Source organism: Chrysemys picta, chromosome 2 (genome assembly GCF_011386835.1).
Source record: "Chrysemys picta bellii isolate R12L10 chromosome 2, ASM1138683v2, whole genome shotgun sequence".
NCBI classification, from domain to species: domain Eukaryota; kingdom Metazoa; phylum Chordata; order Testudines; family Emydidae; genus Chrysemys; species Chrysemys picta.
The window spans coordinates 266477624-266489761 of record NC_088792.1 but is presented as its reverse complement, the minus strand read 5'-3'; the positions used below and the strand labels follow the sequence as shown (position 1 = coordinate 266489761).

The 12138-nt window shown below is 40.4% G+C and overlaps 1 protein-coding gene across 2 annotated transcripts in view; it reads left to right on the top strand.

Moving 5' to 3' along the window:
* The first annotated feature begins 3422 nt into the window (after window positions 1-3422).
* Window positions 3423-12138, top strand: part of ENPP2 (ectonucleotide pyrophosphatase/phosphodiesterase 2) — a 97722-nt gene continuing 89006 nt past the window's right edge. Inside the window, exon 1 of one of the 2 annotated variants that reach the window (XM_065586066.1) lies at window positions 3423-3652. In XM_065586066.1, the coding sequence (XP_065442138.1) occupies window positions 3632-3652 (21 nt within the window). In that variant the 5' untranslated portion in view covers window positions 3423-3631. The remainder of the gene's footprint in view (window positions 3653-12138) is intronic. The other variant, XM_042861024.2, reaches the window with a different exon arrangement.

The window sequence follows — 12138 nt, the reverse complement described above, 5'->3', positions numbered from 1 at the left end:
AGATTTATATTAATTGAATATTGCTCAAAGAAGCAGAAATAAACAATTATGCGATCAAGATGCTATGTCATTAAAATAGGTACAAAAATCCACTAAGCTATTTACACGTCAGTCTAGCACAAATATTGACATAAGGAAACATTTAAAAAGCTAATTATCTCCAGCGTGAAAGGTAACTTTGTTGGGGAGGGATATGACGACTGTCTACAAATGCTGGAAATATATAAACACCCAGGATGTAGAGAAACAATTTAGGCTGATACATGAGGATATAGTTCTGGATTTAGCAAAGCATTTGGGCATGTGCTTAAGTTTAAGCACAAGATCAAGTCCCAGTAACATGCCGAATAGCAGGATCAAACAAAAAATATTCGGACAGTGAGCTGTTTTACGCTGTGCAAGTCTCCAAGGGAAGTGGCAGAGGCTTACTGCCTAGGACTTTTAAAACTAAATTGGAAAAAACATTAGAACATGTAGTGCAGAGAACAATCCTCCATGTGATGGACAGATGGTCAGGCTGATTCAATAGGTGTTTTCAGTCGCTCACTTCTCATTGGATCTTCATTTGATCTTTTAAAATCAAGATTGAATGTTTTTCCAAACGATATGCCCTAGTTCAACCACAGATACTGAACCTGAAGCAGCAGTTAATTCAGGGAAGTCCTAAGGTCTGTGTTACATGCAGGTCAGCTTGGATGATCACCATGGTCTCTTCTAAATTAATGGTAAATTCTCAGAATGGAGAGGGGTAACTAGTGGTGTTCCCCAAGGGTCAGTCCTCAGACTGATCCTATTCAACTTATTCATAAATGATCTGGAGAAAGGGGTAAACAGTGAGGTGGCAAAGTTTGCAGATGATACTAAACTGCTAAAGATAGTTAAGTCCAAAGCAGACTGTGAAGAACTTAAAAAAGATCTCACAAAACTAAGTGATTGGGCAACAAAATGGCAAATGAAATTTAATGTGGATAAATGTAAAGTAATGCACGTTGGAAAAAATAACCCCAACTATACATACAATATGATAGGGGCTAATTTAGCTACAACAAGTCAGGAAAAAGATCTTGGAGTCATCGTGGATAGTTCTCTGAAAATGTCCATGCAGTGTGCAGAGGCGGTCAAAAAAGCAAACAGGATGTTAGGAATCATTAAAAAGGGGATAGAGAATAAGACTGAGAATATATTATTGCCCTTATATAAATCGATGGTACGCCCTCATCTCAAATACTGTGTACAGATGTGGTGTCCTCATCTCAAAAAAGATATACTGGCACTAGAAAAGGTTCAGAAAAGGGCATCTAAAATGATTAAGGGTTTGGAACGGGTCCCATATGAGGAGAGATTAAAGAGGCTAGGACTCTTCAGCTTGGAAAAGAGGAGACTAAGGGGGGATATGATAGAGGTATATAAAATCATGGGTGATGTGGAGAAAGTGGATAAGGAAAAGTTATTTACTTATTCCCATAATACAAGAACTAGGGGTCATCAAATGAAATTAATAGGCAGCAGGTTTAAAACAAATAAAAGGAAGTTCTTCTTCACGCAGCGCACAGTCAACTTGTGGAACTCCTTACCTGAGGAGGTTGTGAAGGCTAGGACTATAACAGAGTTTAAAAGAGAACTGGATAAATTCATGGTGGTTAAGTCCATTAATGGCTATTAGCCAGGACGGGTAAGGAATGGTGTCCCTAGCCTCTGTCTGTCAGAGGGTGGAGATGGATGGCAGGAGAGAGATCACTTGATCATTGCCTGTTAGGTTCACTCCCTCTGGGGCACCTGGCGTTGGCCACTGTCGGTAGACAGGATACTGGGCTAGATGGACCTTTGGTCTGATGTGGTACGGCCTTTCTTATGTTCTTATGTTCTTCTGGCCTTTATGAAACTATGCTATTTACAAATCTTTGCCATCCTTCCTTAAAGTCTGGAATGCAGTAGAAAATTTTGGGGTTGTCTTTTACCCCCATATTCACAGCATGTATAGTTATTGTTACATATTTTAATGGAAAGTATTTTGATGCTAATTTAGATGGGAGGGAAATCCATAGGTGTCTGTTTCAGTCCTCCTTCCTTCTAGTAGTGGGAGGAAATGTATAATCAGGCTTTCTATTGACTTCAATAGGCTTCGGCTTAAGCTTAATGGGGACACTGTCACAGTAAGTGTACATTATTTATAATACAAAGTTCTTGGTTAATAAGCATTATATTATTAAAGCAAATATTTAAAAGTCTAATTTACTTTTCAGCACTAGTCCCGAGTGTTTATTTTTTGCATTTCTTTCCATTTGAAAATGGGAATAGTTGCAGATAAGACATCCTTCCCTGAGTTGTGTTCCTGGCTCTGAAATTAACTTGCTGGCTGGCCTCGATGTACCTCATTTTCCTCCATCTGTAAAACAGGGTTAAAATTGTTTGTCCACCTTTGTTAAGCACTTTGAGCTGGATGGCTGAAAAGCACGTATGTACTGTAATTGCGAAGTGTTCTAGTGAATTTGTTTCTCCTCTGTTTCACTTGCTGTCTCTCATGAATTATTGCCATGCTGAAATATTTAGGTTGTAGGCACTGCAGAATAATTTTCAAATACAGCAATATTTTAATTGGATTTCTATATCTATATTATGCCCACAAAAACTATGTTAAAGGAATATTATTAAAGTTGCAAAGTCCAGCCCTCAGAAGTTTGGAAATGCCACAATTAAGATTGCCTCTGCAACTTAATTTGACCCTCTCATTCTGCATATGCATAACCGTCTTTAATTATATGCTCACAAATCATTTTTCCACAGATACTCCATAAATAGGAAAAACGTGGATTTGTCCAATTCCTGATTAATCTGATTCTGAAATCTAGTTCAATGAATGCCTGCATACAATGAATCTGTTTAAAAATGCATTTGCAGTGCAGGAATTAATATAAAATTCTATACAATAAAGTCATTAAAAAAACAACCAAAGGCCATAATTTTGAAATCTGGATGCTTACAGTTGGGCACCTAAATCTATATTTATGCACCTTAGTAAAGGTGGCCAAATTTGCTGTTCCCACTGACATGAATGGGAGCTGAGAGTGTTGAGAGTTTCTGAAAATCAGTGCACCATTATTTAAGTACCTAAATATGGATTTAGGTGCTGGACTTTAAGCACCCAAGTTTGAAGAATTTAGCCAAGGATTTTGAAAGAGACCTAAAATAATTAGACCCATTGATTAATTCTGTGAAATGATTAAAAAGAATTTTGCATCACATTGCTATCTCTACACAGAGTGACCTCTCTTGAATGTGTATGTGGTTAAAAGGCCTTACTCATGGGCATCAGAGTGATTCATTTAAAAGCAGGTCTTTAGTGTGATGACACTTTCCATAGAGTCATTTGAGGCAAAGGTCACATGTGTGCATGTAAAATCAATCCTGGAAGCAGCTCCTTTGTTCCAAAGGCATCTTCCAATTGAGCCATTGTCCTCCAAGGACAGCTGGCACCCTGACTTCATCTGCATTGGATCAATCTCAAAAGCAAGCCATACAGTGGACAAACAAAACAAGCCAGGATCACTGCACCTCTCACAATTCACTCTGACTCCAAGGGAAGAGCTATTGCAGTGACTGTAAGAAAAGTGATCTAAACTCCTATTAACTCATGGATAAGAAATACAAATTGGTACGGTAGGATACTGTTTTCTTTTTTTCCAAGTATTATAACATCATCTTAAAAATAGTGTTGTATTGTTAAAGTAAATTTACAGATAAAGTGAGGCTACATCGTAGTACTACACAGGTTATTTTTAATTTAACACAGCAGGGATTTTGACAAGTTTCAGGTGTTTTAGATACAACATTTAGACATTGTGATGAAATGCCTTAGATTGAAACTTAGGTAGGAAATATTATTTAATGCAGAAAGAGTAATTAGCTTATACTAATCCTATTACACATAGTAGAGGTAGTCCTATCCTTTTCCCTTTCATTTCTTTGTAGTTTATAGCATTGTTAAAGTTGGCATCCAGTCCAAGCACTATTAAAGTGGCTTGTGTTTTAAATGCATCTTTTCCCTATAATGTCAATATTATGGAAATAAACCAATTTATGAGTTAAACAAACATAGATTTTGGCTTTTGATTTAACCAACATTAGACAGCTGTTGAGTATTGAATTTGTATAAATAGTGGACCTCTTTAAACTAATCTGTCTAAATGGTGTTTCCATGAAAGATACCTCTACCTAAGCTTTTCCTGGGGAAATGTGTGAATTTCCTTCCCCAAAGTGATAAAACCTCAAGCAGCTGTTAAATTTTTTTGCCCATCACTCTTCTAGGAATGGGAAATGTTGATTACCCTAGATGATAAGGCAAGATCAAAACAGCTCCTCCTTTGTAGTTCTCCATAGTACTGTTTTGAGTGTAGCATTTTTGATTAAGGTAATTTTGCAAAATAAAACATTGGGTCCCTCTGGTTTGCAAAACAAATCTTTTCCTTCTGATATCTGATTACTAATCATCTATACAAACAGCCTTTCAATTACTAATCAAGATGTATTTAAACTGGATGGTGGCCATTGCCATTAAATCAGTGATAGACAAAAACTGAGCTGAGCTCTGTGGGGTGAAGCATTTCAGTAATGTCTCTGCTTAAAAAGACAGAGACCATTAAATACGTATGTATCTTTCTATTGCAAAGAAAGTACTTGCTTCCTTTGTTCAAAAGATTGTGTTAACAAAATGCTATCAAGGTTATTTTGTAACTTTCACAGATGTCTCTCTTCCCTCACTGTTTATGGTATAATTTTGTGCAAATTTAGGCTTGCAATATTTTCCTTACACATTGACTGGATAGTGTGTGTTAGTGGAGTGAGGAGGAACAGAGTTTGGGGAGAGAGAATAGCATGTAGGGGGGAGATGACTGAGCGTATGGAAGGAAAGAGCAGCAGATAGTGAAGAAAGGTCAGAGCACTGTCCCTAACATAATAGCATGACTGCGCTCACAGTTACTGGCACTGAACTACATATAGAAAGCCACAGAAGTTCCTATATTGAAATTAGAACCATTTTACATCAGACAGCAATTTCATCTAAATGAGCGTGGCCAGAGTTATATTGGATGCTAAGAAAACATATTGACAAAAGATACTCCTCTGATGTACTAATATTTAGGCTAGTAACACTTTCTCCATTTCAGAGGATGCAACTTTGTAACACAATGGTTACAGTCTGAGAGTATAGTCATGCCGTGACCAGGTTTCCAAACATTCATAATGGATGCCAGCTAAGTTTGAATGACTGCAATCTGTATAGCTATAGTAGTGTCATTCCTGAATGCTGTATCTGTTAGTAAGAGCACTCATATAACATATTTTGTCCAAGGATGTCAGATTTGATTCCCCAGTACTAATTTAATTAAGACTGTGGAGGTGGAGGTACTACTTTTCACAGAGGGATAGAATGAGGTAAAATGATATTGTGATTTGCCTAAGATCACATAATCTTTCTTGGAAAAGAATCCAGACCTGATGCCCAGTCTCTGCTTTAATCATTAGATATAATTTACCAAATTAATGATTCACTGAAGTAAACGGAGTTATATATGATGAATTTGATCCAGTGCCAACACATTGCTACTAATAAAATAGCTTACACAAGTACTGTAAAATACTACCCTTCACACATGCATGCGTTCACTGGGTAATTGGGTAAAACTCTATGGCCTGTGTTATAGTGGAGCTAGATGATCTAAAGCTCCCTTCTGGCCTTACAATATATGGATCTATGAATTATGTTCTTCACTAATCCAGAATGCTAGAGAACAGTGAAGATATCACTATGCATGCCAAATGAATTCATATGGGCCATATGCATATAGAATTACTGATTTGCTAATAGATTACATTTTGATGTTGCATATAATTTCAAAGTTCTGTCATTCAGAACAGTTCATGATAAATGATAGTTGCTTCAGGAAAAAATACTAATATCAAAATATCAATATCTTCTCAAAGTTGGAAGATTATGCATTTTTCTGAAGATGCTTATTTGCAAAAACTCTGGTTGCTGGTGCTATACAAGAAAATCCTAACTCTAAATGTAATTTTGATGAAAAGAGAAATATGAAAATGTAGCCACAGCCGTTAACCTCTCTCTAGTCCTGGTCTGATCTTACTAAAACTTTCTATGCTATTGAAGATAGCTCTTCCTTTCATGCACGACTGAAGCAGAAACCTGGTGTCACCAGCGCTTGCCTGTCATGCATTTAATACTACCTAGCTACTCCTTTTAAATTTCTGGTGGAGGATTCACATCCTTCCTCCAACCCTCCCCTTGTGGAATTCTCAAGATTCTATCCCTAACTTTTGTTCTTTCTCTCTATATAATACTTAGTCCTGCCATGAGTACAGGGGACTAGACTAGATGGCCTCTCAAAGTCCATTCTGGTCCTGATTCTATCATTCTATGTTATAGTGTCTCTCTGAGATGTCTCATGGGTAGCCTCAACTGTTGACCATCATCTCTAAAGGAATGACACCCATTTTTACATCTGCCTGGACTCACTCTCTGATACTTCTGTCTCCAATATATTTGTATCTTTTGATTCTGCCAGATCCTGGCTATCCCAGATCTTCCTATAACTGATTGCATCAAACACCTTCTGGGTAGAAAGTTCTCTTAGGGTTTGTCCACACTACCGCATGGGGTTGATCTAAGATATACATCTTCAGCTACGTGAATAGCGTAGCTGAAGTCGACATACTTAGATCTACTTACCGCGGTGTCTTCACTGCAGTAAATCGACAGCTGACACTCTCCCATCGACTCCGCTTGCGCTTCTCGTTCTGGTGGAGTGCCGGAGTCGAAGGGAGAGTGCTCACCGGTCAATTTATCGCATCTATACTAGATGTGATAAATCAACCCCCGCTGGATCGATCGCTGCCCGCCGATCCAGTAGGTAGTGTAGACAAGCCCTTAGTCTCATTGCAGACTTTGCTATCACTCTCCTCATGTAAACCTTCACTTTGTTCCAAAGAGCAGAAATCTTGAAGTCATCCTTGAACTTAACCTTATTTTTTCCTCCCATATCATCATCTGTGTAAGTCTGCATATCATTTCTGGAACACTGCCAGAGCTGTTCTTCACCCTTTTTCTGCTGAAATCCTTACTTGTGTTGCAGTCATATTCCATCCCCACTATTACAATTTCCTGTTTCACACTATTCAATTGGAATAGTTGGGTGTGCAGGGGTGTTAGCTAGTTCTTAAATTGGGTAGATATTTGCAGCTCTACCAGAGACGCACATGACACCACTACTAGTTTAAAAGAGAGGAAAAAAGACAAGTGGCACGAGGGGATAATATAATCGCTATTTGTGTACCTAATATTCAGTAGCAGGCTGACTCCTAGAAATGCCAGCGATCCTGTTCCAGCCCTGTGCACTGCTTTGAAAGTGCAGGACTTCACCTTTTCCTCAAAGGTGGCTAACGCTATAAACAAGAGAGTACAGGAACAGCCAGCCAGTCAAATTGGGAATGTCAAAGAGACCACAGTACAGTTTCTTGTAATAATATTTGGTTACCTCATTGTTGTGAGAAGAACCAAGTACAGCACAAGGTATATCCCATACTTGACAATTTTAATAAGAACAGTGCAGTACAAGTGTGACACAGGTATGCTGATAAGAGACTAAATTTTATTCCCTGGCTCCAATCACCGGACATGGTGATTACAAAAAGTTACTGCCCCGACACATGGAAAAGGGTCAGTGTTCACTCATTCCAGTACTGTTACAAACAAGTCATTGCACAAATTTTCATCATCATTTGAAGATTAGTCTAGTAGCCTTCTTTGTATTAGTTATATTCCTTCAGGGCATAGTACAAAATGAAAGATCAAACATGCCCATAGGGACTAATAACAAGTATTTCTGCTATAAGATGTGGCCAATCAGTTTGAAATAACAGAGGAGGAGAAAGACCTGAGTGAATTAGTTGATCATAGGAAGATTATAATCCACCAATAGGCAATAGGATGTGGCTGTGAAAAAGACAAATGTGACCTTATCAAGGACTTATCAAGTAGGTATTTCCAGTAGAGACAGCAAAATATTAATGCCATTGCACAAGGCATTAGTAAGAACTCATCTAGAATACTGTGTACAATTCCAGTCACCCAGGTTCAGGAAAGATGGATTTAAATTGGAACAGGTGCAGAGAAGATCATCTAGGATGATTGGGGAATGGAGATCTTATTTTACCAGAAGAGACTAAAAGATCTTGGCTCGTTTAGTCTAGCAAAATGAAGGTTCAGAGGGGAAATGATTGCTCTTTACAAACACATTTGCTGGGGGGGTGTTAAACATGAGGGAGGGAGGAGAGCTATTTAATCTAAAGGACAATGCTGGAACCAGAACAAATGGGTATTAACTGGCCATGAATAAATTGAGGCTGGAAATTAGGAGTTTTCCAATTATCAGAAGAGTGGGGTTCTGCAACAACCTTCTAATAGCTGTAGTGGGGGCATACAACTGAACTAGTTTTAAGATGCAACAGAGGGTCCTGTGGCACCTTTGAAACTAACAGAAGTACTGGGAGCATAAGCTTTCGTGGGTAAGAACCTCACTTCTTCAGATGCAATGCTCCCAGTACTTCTGTTAGTCTCAAAGGTGCCACAGGACCCTCTGTTGCTTTTTACAGATTCAGACTAACACGGCTACCCCTCTGATACTAGTTTTAAGATGGAGCTTGAAAAATTTATGAATGGGATTATTCAGCCAGGTTGCCTGTAATAGCAGGGGACTAGACTCAATGAAACAGGAGGTCCTTTCCAGAGCTATCTGCCCACGGCATCACCATTTTGGATTCCACCGAGACAATGGGCATGGGTAGTGCTGGGGGGGGGGGAGGAGGTTATAATACTGGTGGTGGGGTGAAACCTCATTGAAGCAGTGAGCATGCTAGCTGTCGTTCATTCAGGATAAGTGTCAGAAGCAGTTATGCTCCTTTTAGAGGAAAATAACTGAAGCAATAGGAGCCATTACCTGAAACACAGGCCACATGTAGGGCTGTTCAGGAGCTGAGTTGTGTGGGGGTAGGAGTTTCATTGAGGCTGAATGAAAATGCTGGAGGCTGGCTATTGTTTTAATGGAGTTGTGAATGTGTGTGTGAGGGAGAAGCAGACAGAAACACCAGAGTTGGAGCAGAAAGCCAAGGACATCCAGAAAAGCACTTGTAGCATGACCCTGAGAGAGAGCTAAGAGAGCGAACTTTTGGGATAGAGTGCTGGCTGGAAAAAAGAGGTGAAGATGACTGAGAAGCACGTAGTGGCTAAGCAAATATCATTTTTAACTGAGTAAGGGGTTTCTATTGTCTGTTTCAAAGGGATTTCCTGGGAAACAACCGAATAATTGTTTTCTGCAAAGTCTGAGCAATATAAAAATATTTCCCTTGCATCGCACCTAGCAATAATGAAAATTGAAGAGCAGATTATTTCTGAAAATCTTATAGGGTTGATAACAAAAAATGAACGTAGAGAAACAAAACACCACTAAAATCAATACGTTTACCACCTTTAAATAGTAAACAGATCTGAGAATTTAGAAGTGATCGGAGTTCTCTAAAAAATTTAAATCCTGGAAATACTACAATGTCCATTCCACCCACTGGTTTACATTGCCAGGCAAAGATTACTTTAAAACAGACATTCTAGTGTTCTTTACTTATAAAGTCCAGAGCCTCAATAACATAAAAACACATGTATTTTTGCTCTCAGGTGTTTCTTTTTCACTGTCACCAGGGCCGTCTCCAGGCACCAGCAAAACAAGCAGGTGCTTTGGGCAGCACATTTCTAGAGGCGGCATTCTGGCACCAGCCATCATAGGCGCCTACTCCGGGGCATGGGGAAAAAGTGCCCCCGCCGCCCCTACTCGCCTCCGCTCCGCCTCCACCTGCTCCCCTGAGCATGCCACCGCCGCTCCGCTTCTCCCCCTCCCTCTCAGCCTTGCCACGCGCGAAACCACTATTTCACACAGCAAGGCTGGGAGGAAGGGAGGGAGGAGAAGCCGAGCGGCGGGCGCTCGGGGGAGGCGGCGGTGGTGGAGCAGGGAGCGGTTCCTCTACCCCCCCCGTTACTTCCTGCGCCCCCCCACCCAAGCTCATCTCCACTCTGCCTGCTCCCGTGAACGCGCCGCTGCTCCGCTTTTCCACCCTCCTTCGCCTGAGAGGGAGGGGGGAGAAGGGGAGCGGCGGCACGCCCGGGGGGTGCAGGCGGAGCAGAGGTGAGCTAGGGCGGGAGGTCGCGGGGGGTCCGCAGGAAGTAATGGGGGTGGGGGAAATGAGGCACGCCAGGGGAGGAGGCGGGGCTGGGGATTTGGGGAAGGGGTTCGGAAGCTGTGGGGTTGGGCGGGGCCGGGGGCAGGGAGGCACGAAAAAAAAGGGGGGCGGCCAAAATTTTGTTTGCTTGGGGTGGCAAAAATCCTAGAGCCGGCCCTGACTGTCACATAGCTAACTCTGTAGGTGCTACATTTTTATTTTCTGTTGCACTTCTTCAGAACTTGAAATATAATTCAGTTGTATACTATGATACAGGATTTAAAAAACAACCAACCAACAGAGCACATTTTGTTGTCCAAACATTGCGTGTACTTGTTTTTCCCTGAGAAAACAGTGAGTACTGTTCCAACAGGATGTTGTGGGTTCCCCCACCCCCAGCCTTTTGTTCTTATATTTCCCTTCTCTGAGCTTTGGTGTAATGAGAAAAAAACTGGCATTGGACTGAATTAGCGGTGACACAGTTCAATGCACACACTGTTTGATGAATAGTCATCTCTCTTAAATGATTAAAAAGTAACATGGAATTGTTTTTAGATTTTGTGGTTCACTATTCAAGAATGCTGAAGCAGATTCACATTTGGAAATATTGAGCACTGAGCATGTGCTGTGTTAACATTTTATATTTCACAGAGGATAGATCTTCTCTTCCCGTTCCCTCTAGGTTGTCTTTTTTCCTCTGTTCATAGCATGAACAACAAGGAGTCCGGTGGCACTTTCAAGACTAACAGATTTATTTGGGCCTAAGCTTTCGTGGGTAAAAAACCCCACTTCTTCAGCTGCATGCAGTGAAAATTACAGATGCAGGCATTATATAATGACACATGAAGAGAAGGGAGTTACCTCACAAGTGGAGAACCAATATTGACAGGGCCAATTCAGTCAGGGTGGATGAGGTCCACTCCCAATAATGGATGAGGAGGTGTCAATTCCAGGAGAGGCAAAGCTGCTTTTGTAATGAACCAGCCACTCCCAGTTCCTATTCAAGCCCAAATTAATGGTGTTAAATTTGCAAATGAATTTTAGTTCTCCTGTTTCTCTTTGAAGTCTGTTTCTGAAGTTTTTTTGTTCAAGTATGGATACTTTTAAATCTGTTCTTGAATGTCCAGGGAGACTGAAGTGTTCTCCTACTGGCTTTTGTATGTTACCATTCCTGATGTCCGATTTGTGTCCATTTATTCTTTTACGTAGGGACTGTCCGGTTTGGCCAATGTACATGGCAGAGGGGCATTGTTGGCACACTATGGCATATATAACATTAGTAGACATGCAGGTGAATGAGCCCTTGATGGTGTGGCTGATGTTGTTGGGTCCTCTGATGGTGTCGCTAGAGTAGATATGGGGACAGAGTAGGCAATGAGGTTTGCTACAGGGATTGGTTCCTGGGTTAGTGTTTCTGTGGTGTGGTGTGTAGTTGCTGGTGAGTATTTGCTTCAGGTTGGGGGGCTATTGGACAGACTAACATGGCTATCCCCTGATACTTGTTCATAGCATGGAACATCATTGGCATATTACTTTTCTATCTAGGCATTTATAGTGTGGTAATGAAGAATGATTACTAAGAACTATTGAATGATGAAATGTTGGTAGGATGGTGCAGACCCACCAACGATACCAAAACAAATACAATTTGTAGTTATCAAGCAAAGTCTTATATTTAGAAATGGGCCTGTGATTTAATACCTGAATCACAATTTGAAGTAATCATTGCTATTTATTTTTGCTGTGTTTAGCTTTGTAGTCATACTTGGTATTACTGGATAATTGCTTAATATACAAGCATTATTAATTTAAAGGAGCAAAGCTTGGGCAGTTTTTAATTGGACACAGAGCTTTTCA